The following is a 23,456-nucleotide window of genomic DNA, read 5'->3' as shown; positions in this document are numbered from 1 at the left end:
ATGTACGCACACCGCAGGATTTTTGTAACAGGTCGCACATGCGCGTTTCATTTTTTTTGCAGTAATTAATTCATCCACAAGGTGGCAACCGTGCCCTGGGGCCATCGATTCACAAGGTAGTTGAAGAAAAACTGCATAAACAGACCAGAACGGAACGCATGCAAGCTACAGCGAAAATGGAGGCCTACATAGACATTGCACATGCGTCAAACGCCTATGTACGCGTAAGAGTGAAATGAAATATACTTTGCAAGGCTGTGCATTCGACTGTGCGCGTACACTAGCGTACATTTAAAAAAAGTATACTTTGGGCTTTTGGATAGCTGATACGATCAGGTAAAAACATGCTTAGTCGGCCCTGATACCAATCCTTGAGATCGGCTCGGGACATACCTAGTGGTTACAGGTGTTCATACAGAAAATGGGTCCCATTCACGAATAATTGCGTGGATTATTTGTATCTATATGCACAGAACCTTTTGAGAAAAATTACCTCCTAATTCACAACACATGCGTACACACATGAATTTGTTCCTAAACTCGTTCTGTTAATAAATATTCTAAAGTATTCTAAATGAGCAACTATGTACACAAAGTTAGAAATTTGCATAAATCACATCCAAACCGTTTCCATATAAAGTCTTTCTGCACACCCTCTCCTTTACTCTCAGCAAACATATGACGCTCTCTAAAGACAGGTGATTTTTGCATCTATGTTGTTTCAGTTCAGTTGTTCATACATTTTTTATTTGTCAATTTAAAATGAATTTTAGTACGAAAATGATTGAGAATCACTATTGTAAGATATTGTATGAATAGGCAAACCGCGAGACACACCTGTTAGTAAATGTGGTACTCAAATCAAAATTTGTAGATAAAAAAAACAGCAGCAGTTTGCTTCTAAATTCTCTCAATCAATGTGAACGTTTTCTTTACATCTTCATGGCAAAAACACACACAGCTGTCAGTTGCGGCGCGTTTGGCCACAGGGAAGCGAGTCCTCACAGCTCTCTGCCGCGTCCTTTCTCTGTGTGTTAGAAATCGTGGAGCATTGTTCAATCACAAGCTGTGCTTTCAAGCACCATCTCTCCTTTTATTATTTGCAGATTGCGTCAGTTCCCCTGCAGGGCCACTCTAGACCCCGAAGGGTTCTTGGTATACCTCCCACGAGGCTACTTCTGCTAAACTGTTTAAATGGCAGTATCCACTTAAGGATGTTTGTTTGCTTCTTTTTTATTTACTTCTTTCATTCTCTTCTTTTCCCCTTGTTTATTTATCAGAAGACAAAGTTCCTACATTAGCATTAAGATTCACAGAGCACACATCTGGGAATTTAGGTGTAGATATTGTAGAAGGTAATGATAAAAACGGCATCCTGTTTCAAAGTCAAACGATGTGGAACATGTTTTATTAAGTGTTGGCAGTTGTCCAATCAACAGATCTTCTTTTCTTTCAACAGATGTTTTCTCAGGTACTTTATCACACTGGGAATTGTGGCCTTTTTTTTTCTTTCTGGGAACTAAAGAGAGATCCATTTTCCACCTCTTAACTTTCTCCTTTTACTCGCACCATGTCATTTTACAATTTGAGGAACTCTTTGCAAATTTTCCAACGGACATGTTGCTGGTTGCCAACGTACATGTTCTGATGCCATAAATGTTGTCAGAGAAAATAGGTAATTAAAGAATTCCCGGTAGCATAAACAATAAATTTGCACAGTTCTCGTCCGCCTCAGGGTGATGTTCGAACAAGTTCTTCGTACTCCTCTCGTCTCTTATTCCTATCCACTAGCATTAGTGAAATACCTAAAGATAGCTCCTGGCTCAAGGCCTGTCTTTCCAGTGAGATGTTGGGCACAGAGAGATGGCTCTCTTTCGAGATATCGGATTGCCATGTGACAGAACTGGCTGGTAACATAAACCCTGCATCTGTGGCCTGGTCAAGTTTAATGAGTGAGCTTGTCAGCACTCATGTTTTGTACACAGTCTTATCTGTCTACAGTTACATCTTTTCACCTGCAGCCCTGCAATGATGGGCTGAGGGCTGTCAGCACCTAAAGAAAATGGCTGGCGGTTTTTATGGGGCTCTTATTTCTGTTTGTTTTTCTTAATCCTAGTAAATACAATGTGAAAATGCTTGACTGACAAAAACCTTCTATCTGTTTATAGTTATTTTCTTCTGTCTGTTTGTGTTTTTTTTCTTCTTCTTCTCTTTATCTCTCTGTCTGTGAAGGTGATGTCTTTACCTGTTTGCTTGGGTTCAATAATGCAGCCTTCAAGCAGAGACATACAGCAAGAGATATTTATAAGGTGACAGGTGACAGGCTACTCATAGGAAAATGAATGGGAGAAACAGTAACACTCATTATGGTGGCAGTAGAAATGGAAGTTCTGCCTTTCCATTATTTTAGTTTAGTTTAGTTTATTTGCTTTAGAACCCCAGTTCACTTTAGCCAGATATTAGTGTAATTTGTCAGATTTTATTTGCTAATTTTAAGTATTTTGTTAAAAATATAATCTTAAAAACAATTTTGGAGATTTTAATCTTTCCTTATTCAAGTAAAAAGCTGTAGTTAAACAGAAAAGAATTGCATGGGACCCCTACCAAGATTTATTTTATTTTATTTTATTTTGTTTTGTGTACTGTTCATACAGCAATTAAGCTTGCCAACAAGCACTACTACTTTTATTAATTAATAATTTAAGATTTAGTTTATAATAGTTAGCTAGTCTTTGAGGTGACAGGCTTATGTGACAAAACTACATTTCCCATCATTCTCGGTGACAGCACAAAAATGATAAAATAAATTAATAAAGCATCAGTTCTTCTCTCTTTCTTTCTTTCTTTTTTCCTTTTTTGCTTGCTTTATCAAAAAAATATGAATGCGCCCAACTGTATTCATACCAAAATTCCTTGAACAGTAGATTCTTTATTTCATAATTTAATTTAATCAGTGTAGAAATAGTACAAGGTGCTGATATATTATAAACATTGACTTTTACAGAGAACTCAGAAATCAGGCAGATAATGTTGAATTGATGATTGTTTATCAGTTTAGTATAGTGACAAATGCAGGGTTTCTGAAAGTAGATTGTAAATCAATGCCACACTCAAGTATCTGTATTGTATCACAGCACTTAAACACCAGACTAAAGATTACCGTATAGCCATCCACTTATATTTACAAAAACAGTATATCAAAACATGATCACATTACAAGCAAATATCGAAATTAATGTCTTAAAGGCCGCCCCATCTTCCATCTTTAAGAGAGTCATCTTTGGCGCCCTTTTAAAGTTAGATCAATCCACAGTCTCTGCACGATTGATTGATCCAAAGAGTGAGAGGTTCATAAAGGCCCTGTCCAGTCTGAGAGTTGTTTTCTAAGAGACCACTAACACACTCGGAGCTGATAATTACAGCCTCACTTTCTCCTACATGCTCTCTCTATGCTCTTGTCATTTCATATCAGAGGTGCAATGGCTCATGTCGCTGACAACTAAATCCAAATTTCTGACGATTAGATTATCTTGTCACCATAGCAAACTTCACACCTTTCAGTCAATTGATTTGTTAATAAATGAAGTGGTGCTCTCAAAATCTGTTGCCTCCCTTCTGAGCCAGATCTAAGGTCAGTGAATATTCAGGGCTTAGAGCTGCCTTTCTGGCTGGTCATTTTTAAAGGGATAGTTCACCCAAAAATGAAAATTCTGTCAACATTTACTCATGTCATTCCAAACCTGATTGCATTTCTTTCTTCTATTGAACACAAATGAAGATACTTTGAAAAATGTCCCAGTTTATTTTTGTCAATACAATAAAAGTCAACTCTTTTGACATTCACTGTATGAGCAAACACAGTTGATAACAGTTTGAAACAACATGAGGGTGAGTATATAAGAGAATTGTCTTTTTTTCTTTTTTTCTTTTTTTGTGAACTTTCTCTTTAAGTAAAGTTGGAAGGGTAAAATATAGTTGCTGGTAGTGTTATCAAAAGTACCGACTTCGATACCAAGTCTGTACTGAAATTTTAAAAATGTGACGCTTTGAGCGCTGTTGAGCGGATTCGTAAACACCTTTGATTGGCCATTGTGTTCAAGTGCTCAACATATGTGATTGGCTACAATGAGCACACGGAAGTGTTTGAATTTGAAAGCGTTTTGCAATTGGGAGCATTTAAAAGCAGGTAGACGCCTGCTTTCAAACATTCGAAGCTTTACGAATCTTTTGTTTCGAATCAGTGGTTCGGAGCATGTATCAAACTGCCAAAGTCACGCCCCCCAGTGGTGAACCATTGAAATTTCAAAACACTTATGATGTAACGAGGTCTCGTTTACTGAAATCACGTGACTTTGGCAGTTTGATACACGCTCCGAACCACTGATTCGAAACAAAAGATTCGTAAAGCTTCGAAGCTTAATGAAGCAGTGTTTTGAAATCGCCCATCACTAGATATTGTTGATTAAAGTCATTATTTTGTTTTTTTTGGCACACAAAAAGTATTCTCGTCGCTTCATAACATTAAGGTTGAACCACTGTAGTCACATGAACAGTTTTAAATACGTCTTTAGTAGCTTTCTGGGCATCTGAAAGTGTTAATTATCTTACTGGCAATGCAGGTCTCCTGAGCCATCTGATTATATTAAAAATATCTTAATTTGTGTTCCAAAGATGAATGAAGGTCTTACGGGTGTAGAACGACATGAGGGTGAGTAATTAATGACTGAATTTTCATTTTTGGGTGAACTAACACTTTAATAAAAGAGGCAAGAATCACAAATGTCCTGGCTTTTCTTAAAGTTTGCCATCAGAATCCTCGAGCACATCTGTCCGGATGGATAGAAAATTAGACCATAAAAAGGTTTCATTTATTTGGTGTTGTCTGCAGAACATAACACTTCACGATAATTTATACAAGCTTCAATAATGATATTGTAATTTATGCCGATAGTCAAAAGTCTGTCTTGTCTTAATTATAGAACATAATTACAGCCCTAAATGGATTTAATAGTGACAAAAATGATCAGACATGAAAACCAGTAAAGACAAGTTGAGGAAAAAAAAAAAAAAAATCAGGCCGGAATCCCACCTTTAGTGCCGCCATTATGAGGAATCCAAGGCAGTGTTTTCATAACAAACACAAGGTATAGCAAAGCCAAAGCGGAGGTCACATTCAAAAAAAACAAAAAAAAAACAACTCATATGGAATTATATTCAGAACTGTTGGGAAGGCGAGAGGAGCAGTCAATCATTCCTCTTTATAGGAAGAAAAGATTGGAGGGCAGAAAGGAGAGAGAAATCTATTGACTCAGACCCTTTAGCTCCCTCAATCTCCCGTTTGAAGGTGGAAATTTAAGCGCGTTTGAAGGGAAGGTCGGCCGAGTTTATAGCTTTAGATTATACAATTGTTTCTTCAGGGGTTTGCTGATTAATTCCATACTCTGGCTGACAGCTTCTTAATGCACAGCGGACAGGGCTGCAGCGGGACGTTCTGACAGCACTGCATTAAGCAAACCATGCTTTTCTCAATTTATACGCACACATAAATAGAGATGCACGTAGCTGACCCTGAGAGAAATGGAAATGGAAAGAGAGCGAGTCACCTTGGAGTGAAAGACAATTGTTCTGAGAGCTGCCACAACAGTAATGCGTGCAGGCTTTTATGTACGAACGTGTGTGTGTTTTTGTGTGTGAGGCATCTCTTCCTGGAGTTGTTTGGAGAGCAGTCTAGCGGCTTAACAATGCTTTCTTTCATTACTATATTGAATCATATTATATATTTAATTTTCTGCTTTGCTTATGAATTGTTTATCATCTCCCCATGACCTAAATTCAAGGCTCTGTTGCTCTGTTGAGTCATTTGGCAACATTTTAATCTTTATCAAAGCATGCTGGATTGCAGAGGAAGGCTGCTGCGCTAATGAATGCAGTCTAATGGAGCCTGGTCTCACAGTTTCTGGATTCTCATGGGAACCACTTTACATGATCTTTGGTCTGGTATAGATTATATCACGTGTTTGTAAAAAAAATAATATGTGTTGAAGTGGTATGCTGTAAACTAATTTGGGAAGAGATCTGAAACTCATTTGCTTATCTTGTTTCCAGAATGCTCCGGGAGTAGAGATGTTTAACCACCCTCCTTTCATTACACATCATAAAAAGCTGTAGCTAGTTTGCCGTTTTGTAATTAGTGGTGCTTGCTCTAAGGCTCATGCTATCATTCATGCTTAGGGATATGAACAGACCATGATAACTCGGCATAGACATGACCTCCTGGAAACACATTAACAACCACTTAGAACACCCTAGCAACCACCTCACCCTAGAAACCACGTCAAAATCCCCTTGCAACACCCTCAAAATCTCCTAGCAATCACAACAAATGCCCTATCAATCACCAAAAAGCACACAAGCAACCAATTTAAAACATGACAGCAGCTTTTGCATGGGTAAGCGACACGTTTTTGAAAAAAAAAAAAAAAAGTAAAAATCTGGTTCTATATATAGTATTTGTGGAAGTATGTCATTTGCAAGTTTATCACAAAGCGTACATTTAAAAAAAGTGGGAACATGAATGTTTTCGAGGTCAACAGCTACACACAGTCTCTCGTTCTTATCTCCTTCGAAACTGCTACTAATTAATCTTTTGCTGTTCACTTGGATTATAGGGTTGAGGTCGGGAGCCTTCAAGAGCCAATCAGAGATTAACACCTCGCTTCTCATCTCCTGCACTCCTTTAAGCATTGTGTTGGACATAACAAACTCTGAATTGAGTTTTCTCCTCCATTACTTTGTTTTCAAGCTACCTAGTTATTTAATACATTTTTTAAACCGATTTCACACGGTGGCCTGACGGTCTGTGGAGATTGTTCCTGCGTGACGGCGGGAAGTGGTTTGGCGTGAAACTGCCTCTATTTTGAGAGAGCGTGTGAACTGCTGTGTTAGGGATTTCAGGGAGAAGGGGAGGAGAAAAGCGATATTTCATTCCCCGAGGCTGAACATGTCACAGATGCGGTTTGGTGATACCAACACAAACGGTCTAGTGACATAGCCAGCGTCCCGTTTTAAACTTCTCATCTTCTTTGAAGAAAAAAAAAACTTCCATTAACAATAGCTGTGCTCATAAAAGCACTGCTCATGTGAGAGATGAGAGGCCAGCTCATATACTCATCACTGTGCGTTGATGCATTAGTATTTTCAGCATTCAGACCTCTGAGAGGGTTGCACATAAATAATCCATCATTTCTCCTGCAGAGATCAGGTTCGTTCGTTCATTCACATCAGACTTCCCGATAAGTGCATAAGGTTTCTTAATACACACAACACTTTTAAGGTCAGTGGTTCTAAACAGGTCCTTCACATTCTGAAATGTTCTGATAATCATGCATATTTACTAGGATAGCAAAATAAATAGGCTTATATATATATATATATATATATATATATATATATATATATATATATATATATAGTATGGTAGAAAACACTTCTTTTGTATATAAAATGAATATCTTAAAATCTTTTAAGAAAATATATAATAATTTAATTTTAATTATATATAAATTATTATTATTAATATTAATATAATTTAATAAAATATGTAATACATAATTTAATTCTAATATATTACAGCTGCATGATTCTGGATAAATTGAGAATCACAATATTTTTTTTTTTTTTTCAAATACAGATCACGATTCTCCCATGATTCTGAAAAGACAACTAAATAAAATAGCATGTAAATTACTAGAGGTTCTGACAAAATATGAATTGCTGCAGTCTATTTAAAAATGTTTAACTAATTAGAATTAATATTTAAAAAAAAAATGTTTTGAATGAATGATGATTCAATGACTCACTCATAAAACTTCACTTGTTTCATTACTGGATGAATCAACGTTTTTGAACAAATCTCTTGAATGAACGATTCAATGACTCACTTATAAAGATTTCACTTATTTCATTACTGAATGAATTAGCGTTTTTGAGCAAATCTCTTGAATGAACGATTCAATGACTCAATTATGAAGACTTCACCTGTTTCATTACGCGATAAATTTGCGTTTTTGAAAAATCTCTTGAATGAACGATTCAATGACTCACTCATAAATACTTATAAATATTGAAGCACCATGTTACTTTCAAAAGGATATTTTCTCTATTTTTATGGCTACCGTAGACATCTGTGTTTATATCTGACTATAAACTTTTATCCCAGTACTTCTATGATAATTTGAATCATTTTAAGACAGAAATAACAACACTGTGGTTGAAAAGACTGTTTGGGAAGCTGTTTCATAACTAAACATGACAACTGCTCTCTCTGGCTTGGCTGCAGCGTGAATTTGAATGCTCCGATATGATTTTGTCAAAGTTTTAATAGACACAGGTGCATCATTGTCATTTTTTTAGAAATAAGATGGTGTGGATGTTTGAATCGAGATCGCATACTTTTAATGATTTGCCTTGCATCTAAAATATATTTATCATTATTTTTTATATATTTTAATTATGTAATTTTATATATAAATATATAATACTTATTTTGAATTATTTGTCAAATACAATAATGCTGATTATGCAGTTCACAGTGAATATAGGAATACATTTGAAAACATTAAAAAAATGTATATTACAATGTTGTGATGACATCCAGCGTAAAATCTTGAACCTGAAGCAAAACCAGATTAGAAATGCTAATTTAGTTAGTTTCTTCCACACACACCCACGTCGCAAAGGCCAAACGCAGCATGCCTGCATGACACCTGGGGGCGGCTTAGGCAAAGCTGATGATAGCCTCAGCTCCCAAATCACTAACAGGTGGCCAAAGACTGGGCTGTGCTCATCGTCTGTAAACTGCATGGGGTGTTTTTCAGTGGATGTCTTTTCTAAGGAAAGATTAAGAGGTCTTTGACCTGGTGCACACTAGTTTTAACACCTTCTTTAGCAGAGTTAACCCTATTGGTGAGAGCTGTAAGGCTATTGGCAGAGGGGTTATCGTGCTTAAATAGGTTTAGCTTGGTGTGCCCGTTATCTGTTTTCCGTTTGAAAGACGACCAAGTGTCGTTACCTCAGCTCAACTCAACTTCCAGCACGCTCCCACACGCAACCTCTCAGATACTTATCCAGCGATAATTTGATCTCCTGCGTCGAGGCCGGAGAATCCCGACCACAGCTCCATTTAAGTTCCCAGCTCCAGCCTTTTAACAGCGAGCAGATAGGGCCGATATCGAGGACCGACGTCTAGTTGGATGTGTTTTGTGGTTTGGCTTGAAGTTTTCAAAAGGCCTCCGTTACGTAAAATGGAAAAACTAATAACGGAGGCTCCAGCAACATGGAGAATTGCTTCGTGCACTTCTCACCAACATGGGCTGTAAAAGTTTGATGTACAAGTTGAGCGTTTGTAGGGCTTAGGTTACAGTTTGTCTCTCAATCTCATTTTCTTGTCATGCCTCATTGTCTTTAATGAGGAGATATGTTTGGGAAGAAGCAGGTTGATATAGTTAGCTGCTAAGAAGCTTGTGCAGATTTGAGTGTATTGATTTTTCCAGTTCTAACTCTGTTGACTCCATCTTACGCTCCTTAATGTTCAAATTCTTCTGTTTATATTTTGTGCCGTCTCCATATGCATTATATTTGTTGTTCCCTTTCAATTAAATGTCATGTGGAGTCCATCTCTTCCCTTAGCAAGCTAGTTGCTCAAACAGTAGAACATGGTGCTAGCAAAGTCATGAGTTTGATTCCCTGGGAATGCGTGAAGTGATATATTGCATTCAGGGCATTCATTTTAGGATGATTTGAGTTTGAACGCATAAATGTAAAACTTAACTGTTTATGATTATCTTTGGCTTTTGTGTGTGAAATGTTAAGGACTGCAATCTTGATTCATTATTAGATGCATATGCCCCAAGATGTCTTCTGATTCTGCAGAGATCCTCATTTTAAAATATTGCTTGCAGTAACATCTCCTCATTCATAATTTTTTTTCATTCTGATAGCAAAAAGCAACAAAAAACTGTACTGCGAGGTTCAGTTGGATTGTTTGGATTCCCATACAGCTCATAACAAAAAAAAAAAAAAAAAAACAGGCTGTATGATTATGAGGAACCAAAGAAGAAAAAAGAAACAAAGAATATCTGGGTTTGGAGCTATGTAAAAAAAAAGAAAAAAAGATTTTTTTATCATTACAGACAATATATATTTTTTTAAAGATCTTGACATATACCCCATATCATATAGATATATAGATCATATAGATTGGAACAGAGGTCAAACACTTCAAAAGACAATAGTTCATTTGAAAAGCCATGGAGAGGCAGCAGAGCACAGCATTTTGTTGGTTTTTAAAAGTGTGTCGATGTTTATAAATATGAGAGGCCGCAGTGGACCAGATCTTCTGCGTGTGTCGGATAATGTTTGTTTTTGAAGTGCTCTAAAAGCTTTGTGTTCTTCTGCGAGGTGTCCTCGGGGAGGTCTGGACCACCAGTGGTGGAGAATCAGGAGGAATCCACAGTCTGTTGTGTGAGGCTATGGGCATTCGGGAGCGACCTCGGACGATTAACAAATCAATTACACGCCGCTGCATTTCGTAACAGAGGAACATGTGCCATAGCTCTGTAACCTCAGCATGAAGCCTTGCCGATTCGAGACACCCTGCACTCTGACCGACCCCTGACGGCACTGCTCCAGCCGTGAACCCAACGGGTGACCTTATCCAATAATAGAGAGAGCAGATTGCACATGTGTTTGTTTGTCTTCACGTTCACTGAAGCAGAAGTGCTTGACATTTCCAAAGCAGTACCTCGACTCTCAAATCCACCAGCGGAAACTTTAACACCCTTCCGCTTAAGAAACACGTTCAAGAATTGGAGTCATACACCCAGAACCGCTCTTAATTAGTGCACGGTCCACAGTTAGTGTGGATGCTTCTTTTTCTAATATACTACCATTATCTCAAGTATCATGTTTGCATTTGTAGAAACCACTGAGCTTTTTTTCCGAGCTACAGGGTTCAGATAAGGATTAACTGTCACGCTGTTTGATGCTAACCGTCTCATCTGGGGTTCTCTTCCATGTAACACCTTTTTGAAATTCTAATTAGTCCCACACACTTCATCCAAACGAAATCAAATTATGTGGGAGATTTCTGCACAAGTAAAACATGCAGTGCAACGTGGGAAGTGAGGTTGTTAAGCTGTCGGTGGAATCGCTGGGCACATTTCGGCCGAACCGCGGGGCTCACTACTTGAAAGGGAATAATACAGGAACAAGAGGTGCATTTCTTTGAACAAATTAGATTTGAGCAGGGTTCTCCCCCTCACACATTTTCATATCTTTGACAAGAGAGAATCAGATTCTGATTCTCCATCTATTGCTCTATTTCCCCCAGTTTCCTTTACTCTTCCAAGGCCCATTCTATAATATATATGTGTGTAATATAGGCCTATTCTATATATGTGACATTTTGTGTGTGTGTGTGTGTGTGTGTGTAAGGGAGGCCAGCTAGTAGTTGCTGTGCAAGTAAACCTCACTCCTCTGATCTCAAGAGATGCTCTAGCAACTGACGCAGCCTTTAGCCTCTTTGTTAGAGCGTCCGACTCCCATGCCGGAGACCCGGGTTCGAGGCCCACACATCGCGGGGCGAGTAGGACCTGGGTAGAGGGGTTACATGCATAAATATATATATATATATTTGCATATGCATATGTTTATTATAAAAATACTTTCTGTAAATGAAATGAAAATTATTTTAAAATGATATTATTGTATATTATTGTGTATTGTATGTTATCTTTGTATTTTTTATTTTTTCATATTGTTTAGCATGAGATGGCACAAAACAGTCTTATCAACTGGAAAAGCCACACTTTTCCTAAAATAACCCTTTTGCTCTCTCTTTCATAAGTCTTGCTCCCTAAAGCCCCAGAATGGTTAAACCATCCACCATGTTTCGATTCAGAGAGGTTATCCCTTGTATCACACCTCTAATGTGCTTAACTGGAAAGCCAAGACACCTCTCTCTCTCTCTCTCTCTCTCTCTCTCTCTCTCTCTCTCCCTCTCTACCTCAAGCTCTCGTTCTCACTTTGTCCCTCTATCCTTGACATCTGCCTCAGGTCTCACCATTGTAAGTTTTCTAGAGGGTCTGAGCATGAAAAATGACACTGCAAAGATCCTTTTTATATGTCATAATGAGCTTAAGAAATGTATTTTCCACTTCGCTTGTTTTAAGAACAACGACCAGAGCTGTAAGGACATGTTGAATGTCAGAACGCCTTTTGTTTCTCACTCAACAAACCTGAGAGGCTTCGATAAAGCAAAACGCAAGGTTTGAAACGTGAATTATCTTTTTTTTTTCAGTGTACTCATACTAGAAAAGGACAGCCGCCATCTTTTCTGTTAACATACTTAGTTATGGGATTATGTTCTGATTTTTTCCCAAGAGAAAATTGGGTCTTATCTGGTCTGTATGACAGTTGCCACTGTCTGCATCCGTGTCAGCCGGACACAGGCGGTTGGGAGATAGAAGCAGGTCTGCCCTGAAGCACTTATAATCCCACCCGGGATTACTGTAATCTCCCTCTCTTCATTTTCGAAATCGGGATTTGTGAAAAGAAATGGTGACTAGATGCGGTTATTGCCACTGAGATACACTGTGTGGCTTAAATATGCATAAGGGCTTCTTTTGTGGCTCAGATCGCTTGATCTGTAGTTATGACAAGCACTGGAATTGAAAATCGCTGTAATTGCTCTCAGAAAGGATTTCATGTATTCCAAACACAAAAGAACAGACATCTAAAAATTGTACTGCAGATTTTAGCCTAATTTGCCAGTGTTCTTGTTCATGCATTAAAATAGCTTTTATTCCAAAAGGCTATAGGATCAGAAAACCGTGTGAGGGGAGACATAATATAATTATTATTAGCTTTGCTAATGAATTGTTAAGTAAGTCACATGACAATTGTCCGATATAACCCTCCCACCCTTATTTTGTTCCAAACCTGTATGACTTTCTTTCTTTTGTGGAAAAGTTTTTTGGTTTGGTTTTGGAAACCAAATTTTTTTTTGCCCATAGAATAAACGTCAGTAGGGTCCAGTGTTGTTTTCGACACCATTGACTTTCATTGTACGGATAAAAACAGTTGAAATAAGGATAAGAACAGTCTCCAAAATATCTTCTTTTGTGTTCCACAGAAGAATGAAAGTCATACAGGTTTGAACATGAGGGTGAGTAAATGATGACAGATTTTTGTTTTATGTGTCCGACTGCATTTTTTGTCTTTGGATTGCGACCAAACCAATCCTGAGGAAACTATTAAGTTTAGAGATTTTTAAAGGAAGGGGGATAGTCGCAATGGTTGTTATGCACCGGACCATTTTAGGACAGTGATATCCACTCATACGTGGACATTTGGGACGTACACAGATTAGACTTAAACCCTTAAACAACAGAAAGCGGTGTGTCGTGGCTATTATATTTAAAAGGTTCCTGTCAAATCCAGGCTTAGATAAAAATGGATGACCTGCGGTGTCTGTTGAGCTCCCTGTAATTAATCTCGATGAATATAACTCTGACCACAAACGTCTAGAGTCATGTGGCGTTAATTTCAAAGGAAGCAATTAATTTTTCAAAACTTTTAACTGGGGGTCTGGGGCTGGGAGCAGGAAATGAGCGGCTATGGCATTTGGTTCGTTAAGGCTAGACAATTGATAGGATCAGTAACCACAGGAAAACATGACCGACTAATTGAATTTGATCACTTGGTAATGGCACCAGAGAAATGACCTAATCAATGCTCGTGCCATTGAATAGGCAATTCGTTGGCTCTGCCCCTATAATGAATACATCGCTTGAGAGTCTGAGTATTCTCTTATTCATTTGAGTCGGCTCGGCACGCACAGGGGTAACTTGTTCTGGTCTTGTTTGTTATGTAGTTGTAAACATCGATCGCTCTTTGTTTATGAAGCTTTATTGTGTACATTTCGCAAATGCGATTCTACCCAGGGGCCTGGTGTTCAAACAGCCAAACAAACAGACGCAAAAAACGGCTTGTTTGCCCTTGAAACCTTTGATTCTCGATAGCCCGTCATGTCAGATGGCTGTTTTACACTCAATTAGGGAGCTATTGGACCCCAGTCTGTTTGCAGTCAGAGTTTGGTTTGTTTAGTTGCTGTGAAAGTTTTCTTCTGGGGTATGGTTAATGTGGATGGAAGTGGAAGTGAGCCATTGATGTTAATTTTTGGTCTCATTTATCATAGCTGCTTGTCTCAAAGATTTGGTGGTAAATCCAATGCAACAAAATATGAATAAATCAGTAAAGCTGTCATCTGTTTAATAACTACACTATAAAAAGTTATTTTCATGATTTGTTATCACAACATTTTTTCTTTTGTCAAATCAACTTAGATAATTAATGTGGTTCAGATAACATAATATTTTGAGTTTCTGTTGATTAAATCAGTCGCCTTCATTGTATAAACTCAAATTTTTAATTTCAGTGAACTCAAAATTTTAAGGCAACCAGGTAACTTAATTATTTAAGTTAAACCAACAATTCTTTTTTACAGTGTATTTATGGTGGCAGCCACATTAAAATAAAATAAAATAAATTTAAGAATAAAGTCATAACATTACAAAATAAAAGTAGCTAGTACTATTTTGAGAATAGAAGTTGATTTTTTTATTTTTTTATTTTTTTTTATTTTATATATTAATTATGTTGTTCAGAAACTCTAGTAAACATTTACCACTAATGCTTCTTGTGGTACTGACACTGATGATGAAAAAACAACAACTAAAAGTACAAACAGCATTAGTTTTACATTGCTATGGTCTGCTATAACTTTTACTTATATATCAAATTGTAATTGTACACTAATGAAATTTTTTCTGTATATGACATGGTATACCTATGCTAAGTATAGCCACCATCTCAAAAAGTGAAGAGTTTGTCAGAAAAATATGTATATTTGTCCACTTGGCAGACTTACAAGGTGGAATTGAACGTAATGCACACACATGCTCTTCTCCAAGTCCTGTTTGTATTGTCAGACAGCAGAGGGCACATATCTGGCACGGCGAAATGCCCAGATGCATTTCACAAGCCGGAGAGCTCCAATGACGTTCGAAAGGCAGATGGGCATCTATGCTGCATAAGCATCCCTTCCTTTTCCTCATGACATATTCCCCCCACCTCCATACCTCTCGCTTACTGTGCCTCTATATTTCTCCCACTGTTTATCCTGAAACACGCTGTCTTTTGTTCATTTGTCTCTATTGAAAGGAGGCATCTGGCTGGTCACCATGAAAACACTCAAGAGAGGGTAGTGAGGATTCCTTGAAATAGATGAGCCATTTTTTGCCTCTCTCTTGAGAGAGTCTGTTTTTCTCCCACACACTCCCTTAGACATGCAAAGTCCCTCTCGTTTTGTTGCTTCGCTTCAGACTGGGAGCTTAAGAAACTTTACAGCTTGAGATGAGTACTGTGTGATTGTGAGTGTGAGTTTGCTTACATGTTGTTTGGGGAATATATATATATATATATATATATATATATTAATAAATACATTTTTCTTTTCTAGGGGTATGTCTTCATTTAGATAATTGTATGTGTGTGTGTTTATCTTTTTTATTATAATTATTTTATTAAATAACTGGACCTGTATTTAAACTAGATTTGCCTGTACACAAGCACCACTGTGCAAATGTTGGTGAGAGTTTGTATAAATATTCAGTTAATGTACAAGCAGTAAGGGTTTTTTTTTGAAATGTTAAATGTAGCAGTTAGCCGTTAGCAATCAGCCGTTAGCGATTAGCATTTGTCTCTATTAATGAAGAAGCATCTGGCAAATTTGAAATGTCTATGTTAAAGATAAAAGAATGGTCGAAGTTAGAAAACAGCTTAATCACTTACAACAAAGAAAAATCTAGAAGTCAGTCATGGAAAGTCTAAAGTATTTTTCCTAATGGCTTCAGTCGAAAACATGCAGATGGAAGCTAAGCCTGTTGTTAATACTCGTTTGATGCATTACCACAAGTGATGGTCCAATGCCCTCAATTAGAAGATAAACACTCAATTAAAACAAGCGTAAGTTTAGTAACAATGATAAGTACTGTTGGTCATTAGCCTTCTGCTAGCCTGTAGCATGTAACAGCTGGACTGGAAAAGAAAATAGCAGAAACGCAGAGCAGTGTTATTCACCTGATGGCTACCTAATGCCATACACCTCCGCGTCTCATTAAAGCCAGGACCCAGAGTTGTAAAAAATGGCTATGTGCTAATTGGCAGGAGAATGTGTGATCTGTACTACTGTAATGTACTTTTTATTAGCTTTTAGTTGTTGATACAAAGCGTTTATTTATAGCGGCTCACAGCAAAACCGTTGGAACGAACAGCCGACGTTGGCTGCCAACATGCAAGATTGTGTTGTGTTTTTCATGATTGTGGATATTTGTAATTTGGATGCTTCTGATGAAGTTTTTGCGAAAGACACATGGTATGCAGAGAAAAGATAAATAAGCAGGCTGTGTGGAGCCGTGCATGACCCAGTGCTGCCACGGCCAGCGGACACAGCTTGTGTAATCTCAGAAAAGCCTCATGAATCTCGACTGAGAACGGCACTATCCTTCTCGTTCTCTCGCTCAGACATTCTCTCCAGGGGCAGTTTGCATACAGGCAGGATGTTGTAAAACACTTCCTCGGAAAGTGCTCTTATCAACCTTTTAAAACGCAGACGTGTGTGCTGTGATTCCTGTCGCTGCCAAGGGCACACTGGCGCTGCTATCAAAACGAACCATCATCCTCCATTCTGGCACCCCTGCGATTATTTCATTAATACATGGTGCCTTTTTTTAACTCATCTTTTGTAATGGCTGATTTTTGCATTCTGGGAAATTGGATGTAGGGCTTTTTGAATGACACTGAATTTGCTCCTTTTTTTTTTTACCTTGAAATAGCATAGTTACATGCATCAACGCTGTACAAAAGGTTGATTTGTCCCCTGACTCCTGAAAAGGTGCTTAAAAATACTTCTTTTTTTTTTCTCTGGAAATAAAGTTACAGAAGTCGAAATGAACCAGAGTTCGACCTGAATTTTTAAAAGACTCGTGGCAATTACAACTTTAGCTGTAAAGCGTTCCAATCGCTGATTTAGCCTTTGATTCGGCTTGTGCATCTGCGCTTTTTATCTGCGGCTGGAGTTGAAAGACGTACTCTGCACTGCGATAGAGAGTCTCAACAAAGCTCCATAAAGGTCACGAGGGTACAGGGAGGCCTACGTGACCTTTCACACAATCCCACAATCCCCTCCTGCTGTGGCTTTACCGTCTCGTTTCATCATTTCAGCCGTCAGTGACATCGCGTACCATTCAAATATCTCCTTTTGAAGTCCAACAGTGCGTTGAAGAAAAATATTACATTATATATATATCTCTTCAGCAAATAGACATTGCTTTATGGTGTAAGGTTTCAGAAGCGCAAAAGAAAATTGAAAAGATAAACATTGCTATCACACTTTGATTATATAGCAGTTCTTTTTTATCTAAAAGACTACGATCGGTTTGCCTGGATCTTTTCCTGGTCGCATCTTTCAAATGTCTTTGAAACAACAGGTGCGATAACACTTTTATACACCGAGTACATGTGGTAATGTCAGGCATAAAAGCGTATGTTAGTAATAAAGAATGTTTCTGCACTGCATTACTGTACCATCAAGATGTCTGAGAGGTTTTATGATGGTGAAGAGAGAGAGAGGGGTGGGGGGGATGCAAACGGGAGGGAGAGGAGAAATAAACCAGTGCATTAGTCTCTCTCAGTCTCACGTTTAGCCGTGTCAATATTGTCTGGACCACAGCTGAGTCCAGATTCTCTTCCGTTCCACTCCGTATTGACTCTGTGTTAGTGCGCAAACACATTGTGGCAACATTGATGTAACATTGAATTGAGTAATTGAAACCTATAGGAGAGAGATCAGAGAGGGACTATCAGTTTTTCAGTCATCGTCAGCCATTGAAGAGAGAGAAAGACTGAGAGAGAGATGGGAATGGATATAACTCTGTAAAGAATGACAAATTGGTGAAGTTTACTCAATAAAGCACTTCTTATTACTCAGCTCTGTCCTTCTGTTGTGGATCTGATTGGTAGACATCGAGACGTTCTCTTTTTTTTTTTCACATATGCAAAGCTGAATTTTCAGCAGCCATTACTCCAGTCTTCAATCACATGATCCTTCAGAAATCATTCTAATATGCTGATTTATTATCAATGTTGGAAACATTTGTGCTGCTTAATATATTTTATAACCTGAGATACTTTTTTCAGGATTCTTTGATAAAAAAAAAAAAAAAGCATAAAATAGAAATCTTTTGTAACAATATACACTACCGCAAGGATGTGTTAAATTGATAAAAAATGATTTCTATTTTCAATAAATGCTGTTCTTTTAAACTTTTTATTCATGAATGAATCCTGAAAAAAGTATCACAGGTTCCAAAAAAATTAAGCAGCGCAACTGTTTCCAACATTGATAATAACTGCATATGATAATATCTGCATATTAGAATGATTTCTGAAGGATCATGTGACACTGAAGACTGGAGTAATGGCTGATGAAAATTCAGCTTAGCATCACAGAAATTAATTATATTTTAAAGTATATTAAAATCAAAAACCCTTTATTTTAAATTGTAATAATATTTCACAATATTACTGTTTTTTGCTGTATTTTTGATCAAATAAATGCAGGCTTGATGAGCATATGAGACTTCTTAAAAAAAAAAAATGTTCTTAAAAATAGTAATGTATGTATAATTTCTTATTTTTTGGATTTGGATTTTTTGGATTAAATCTGACCCAGACATGTTTTTATAAGATTCACACATAAAGAAAAAAAAAATACTGACATGATTGTTTTCCATGAAGTATTAGCAAAATATTAATACACACAGAGGATCTAAAATAAAACATAATGCTGTAAACTCTCAGCAAGACATTAATGAGCATTAAGATGCTGGCAGATCACATCACATCACTGTAATACTGTTTATTTCTTTATTTTATACTTAAGAGTCAGTCTAAAAATGAAATACAATTAGCTTCTATTAAGAGCAGTAGTTGTGAATGGAGGTTCCCAGATGGATAGAGAAGGTTGTGCATGTGTGGGTGACTGTGCAAAGCCTTTAACAACTCATCCTCTCATTTTCTCATAGCAACACACTCCCTCCTCTTCATTCCATTTTCTGCTCTGCTCCTCCACTCTTATTTGTATCTAACAGGTCATTAAGTTCACAAATGTGCAATTGAGTGTTTTGGATGTTTAATTAGCATGTTTCCTTGACTAATTAAAATGCACAAATCTAAGGATTAAAGCCCCCCTCCTTTTCTCCTTCTCTCCCACCCCCCTTTTATGAATAATTAATCAATCTCTTTCACCAGGAGATTCTGTTGCACACCAGGACACATTTCAGTGTCGTGCAAGACGTAAACTCTTTTCCTTTTTCCTTCACAGACAGACAATTTTCCTGCTGAGCCCAATTACATGGGTAACAGGCAGCAGTTTGTTCAAAGGTAAGGCCTATTTAACAGTTTTCTCAGCTTTATTTGTCTTAAACTCCTCTGCACATAAACGTTCTTCAGATTAGAACTAAAAACCCATGCCCGTTTGATCACTTTTGTCTTGTTTATTCGACTTGTAGCAGCTCCACATTCAAAGATCCAGAGCGAGCCAGTCTCAGAGACAGCGGGCACGGGGACAGCGACCAAGCAGACAGCGATCAGGACACTAATAAAGGCTCCTGCTGTGACATGTCCGCTAAAGAAGCGCTCAAGATGAAGGCCACTGGCCTCAAGCCTCAACCACTTGAGCAGGGTGAGTCCTTCAACATCAGGAACTTTATTTAGGACCAAAGACTGAGTTGTTTAGAGTCTGTCTCTCTTCTTGTGCTCTTTCTTTTTGCAGTTCACTCGTTGTTATTGGACGTTTCTTATGTTTTTTGCGTGTTTGTTGTTTTACTCTCATTTTCAGCTGTCTTCATCTGGCACGTTCTACAGATGCAGTACACTCCATGGTTTTATTGGAGCTAGTAGATTTTAGATAAAATGGTGAATGTTCCACCTTAGAGGCCTTAACAATTAATATCATATAACATACAGAGTAAATCATAATTTTAACAATCTGTTGAATTGATATTAGTCATAACCAGGGCTTGACATTAACACCCGCCAAATACAGGTGGATTTCAGCAGTGGCGTGTAATGCAGTCACTCCTACTAGCCAATTTGGCGAGTTGAATTTTATATATTATATATACATTTTTCAATCGTAGTCTTTAAAAAAGGCATCTGAAATAATAAACTAAGTGCAATGTAGTGTTGTCAAAAATATTGATTTTTCGATACAAGTCGATACTGAAATATCTGAAACACTTCCAATACTCATAATCCGCAAAATAGAAACATGATAGTTGTGCTTTCTCGCTCTTTCATCTGTCTGACAGCGAGTTGACACACAAACACACCCGCCTTTCCTCACTCACTTGTTTCATTTGCTCTGGATGAATATTGTTGGTATTAGAGTGCTTAAATTTCAGTGTGGGATTGCGCGTATTGTGCATAATTTTATTCATTCCCGCAGATTTTGTGCTCACACCCAAAGTGCGCACACATAAAGCCAACTCTCAGTACTAAATTGAGTTCTTTTTTGCTACTTATTGCGCTTAAACAGTCAAATACACACAAAATAATGTCAAAATGCCGGTCTTTGCAATTATTCACGTAAACCCAGTCAGTTTTAAGTAAACGTAAACAGTTGAGAAAGAACTGTAACAGTATAATGGATCTGTGCGTCTGGTCTTAAAGTGACAGCAGCCTAATATACCTGCTGCCAAATTTTGAGATAATATTAAAAATACCTATATGGCAGTTTTCCCCCATGGTATCAATGTCAAAATTTTGGCCAGTGAAAATGCTGAGTGGCTAGTAACTTCGGAAAACCACTAGCCACAGTATGTAGTGAGCAAAAAAAGTTCATGTCAAGCTCTGGTCATAACGATTTTTAATTATTAACTAATATTAATTCATTATTTATAATGCACATATATTTATAATTATTTAAATGTAACATGCCTTACACATATGCCAAAAAGTAACAATATTCTTATTTGTGGGAAGTGTCGTCTTTTTCTTTGCTGTTTTTCTCTGCATGTCCCTTCCTCAAATGAAACGAAAGCTTTCAGTTAGAGGTCTTAATCGGTTATTCGTTTGCTGACCTCACTGCAGTTGAATCTTTATGCTGTCTCGCTCTCATTTTTGTAACAGATCATCTCTTGCTCCCACTCTTTCGCTCTCTTTTGCTTTTCAAACTATCTTCCATCCTTTAAACTCCCTATTTTCCTTGTCCTCTTTCCTCCATCTTTCATTTTCTCCCTCTCCCTCTCCCTCTCTCTCTTGTATTCCAGCCACGTTCTCAGTTTATCAAAGCAGGCAGGCCCATTATGATTTTATAAGCCAAACCACTCTAGCCGTTCCATTTAGTGAGTGCTGGTTAGGCGCTGGTAGGCGCTTCCTTAAAATTTTGATAATGGAACATGGAAAATGACTTATCATCCAGCAGGCCATGTCACATTCTCAACCTGATTAAATATGAATAATTATTCCGGGTCTCTCTTGGTAGGACAAATTACTCGTGACATGTTAGAACAATAACTTCAGATAAGAAAGCAGTCCCATACTCCCTTTCCATTGCACTCGTTCACAAAGGAAGCATGTAAAGATGGTTTTATTCATCTATACCCAGGTCTGCTGGGCCATGTTGAAGACTATTACACTGGGGCCGTATCCCTCAAACGACAATCTGAGGAAGAAAAAAACAAAACATGAGAGAAAGAGAATAAATGGGCCACAGAAAGCAATACATCAAATATAATGGCACAATTAATCAATAGAACAGAGGGGAATCTACCGCTATCTGAGCCGAGGCACTGGACGAGTACGCCAAGCCTGTCTGCCTTGATTTGGCTTGTGTGTGTATGTGTGTGTGTTTTCATTTGGATTCAGGAATAGACTGAATGCACTGGCAAGAGAAATTGGCCAATTAAAGAGGCCCATATGTTTCATATTTTGTGAATGTTGTCATTTAATGGTGCATGGGAATGGTTGGAGAATGGCTGAAATTAGCTAGTTTAACAGTGTGACTCACTTACACATGCAAAGACAAGAGCCGCAGCTACAATAGTCGCATGTCCAACAAGCTTTATAATAACCTAAGCCACGAGACAATGAAAACCTGACCGTCAGTAGTGATTTCTTTATTTGTAGTCGTCGTCGAGTCCTTCTACGTTACAGTGATCCGGCAATAAGTGGCGACAAGGCAAGTCTGAGTGAGTCAATAATTTACTTAACAAATTTGTTAACAGGTGGTGACAAGCGACTGTCTGAGTGAGTCAATCATTCACTTAACTAATTTGTTAAAAAAACGTTCATTCAGGCACAAAACAACTGACTATGAGTAAATCATTGAATTATTTACTCAACTGAAACAATTTGCTTAAAAACTCTGATTCATTCAGGAATTAAATGACTGACTGTCTAGTGAATCATTTTGTCTGTCTAGTGAATCATCTGAATTGTTTTGCTCAGAAACACTGATTCATTCAGGAACTAAGCGGCTGACTTGTCTAGTGAATCATTTACTCAAATCAAATTGTTTCGCTCAAAAACACTGATCCATTCAGAAATGAATCAGCTGACTGTCTACTGAATCATTTACTTGGACTAAATTGTTTCGCTCAGAAACACAGAAGCATTCAGGAACAAAGTGGCTAACTGTCTAGTGAATCATCAAACCAAATTGATTCGTTCAAAAACTATGATTCATTCAGGAACAAAAACCCTAGTGCTTTGCTCAGAGGCGCCAAACAATTTCTGTTTTGACTTCGATTCAAATTTTTTCCATTGACAGAGGAAAAATGCACAAATTATCTGTGAAGATTGTGCCTAAAATACATGTTCCTCAATATTTTCTTTGTGTTAATTTAACTCTTATATAAAAGTCATCACTTTTTTTCACGCTTTTTCTGCGTGGAAAGATGTAGGCTGTAATTAATGAAACATTGAGCATTGTTAGTATGACTAACTCACCGCTTTGTTTGTGTTTGCATTAAGTTAAATATGTCTACTCTGAATAGTTTTATAGTATATTTACTGTAGTTATCCTCTCAAACAGGTTGGGTTTTGATGGGCAAACTCACTTTACTCCCATTTCTCATTCTTTTCTGTTTTATTGAGTATTGAAATCAATAATTAAGCTACAAGACAGTTAACTGGGAACGGCTGTCTGTTTTGCCAATATCACTCCAGAGGGCTTGGGTGTATCTTCTCTCAGACAGGCACACTTTAAACTCTCTTTCACACACAGATGACACATGACAGTCTAGAGAAAGCCCAGGCTAGCCTAGAGATCC

At 37.6% G+C, this 23,456-nt stretch overlaps 1 protein-coding gene across 2 annotated transcripts in view; it reads left to right on the top strand.

The window, feature by feature from the left end:
• pcdh17 (protocadherin 17) overlaps positions 1–23,456 on the top strand; it is a 78,205-nt gene that overhangs the window by 13,060 nt on the left and 41,689 nt on the right. The window contains exons 1-3 of one of the 2 annotated variants that reach the window (XM_051913065.1): positions 15,438–15,491; positions 19,505–19,563; positions 19,692–19,864. In XM_051913065.1, coding sequence (XP_051769025.1) covers positions 19,535–19,563; positions 19,692–19,864 — 202 coding nt within the window. In that variant the 5' untranslated portion in view covers positions 15,438–15,491; positions 19,505–19,534. Of the gene's footprint in view, positions 1–15,437; positions 15,492–19,504; positions 19,564–19,691; positions 19,865–23,456 lie in introns of those variants that run through there. The other variant, XM_051913064.1, reaches the window with a different exon arrangement.

Source organism: Ctenopharyngodon idella, chromosome 11 (assembly GCF_019924925.1).
Source record: "Ctenopharyngodon idella isolate HZGC_01 chromosome 11, HZGC01, whole genome shotgun sequence".
Taxonomy (NCBI): domain Eukaryota; kingdom Metazoa; phylum Chordata; class Actinopteri; order Cypriniformes; family Xenocyprididae; genus Ctenopharyngodon; species Ctenopharyngodon idella.
Note: the sequence above shows the minus strand (reverse complement) of the source record. Positions and strands in the feature narration are given on the sequence as shown.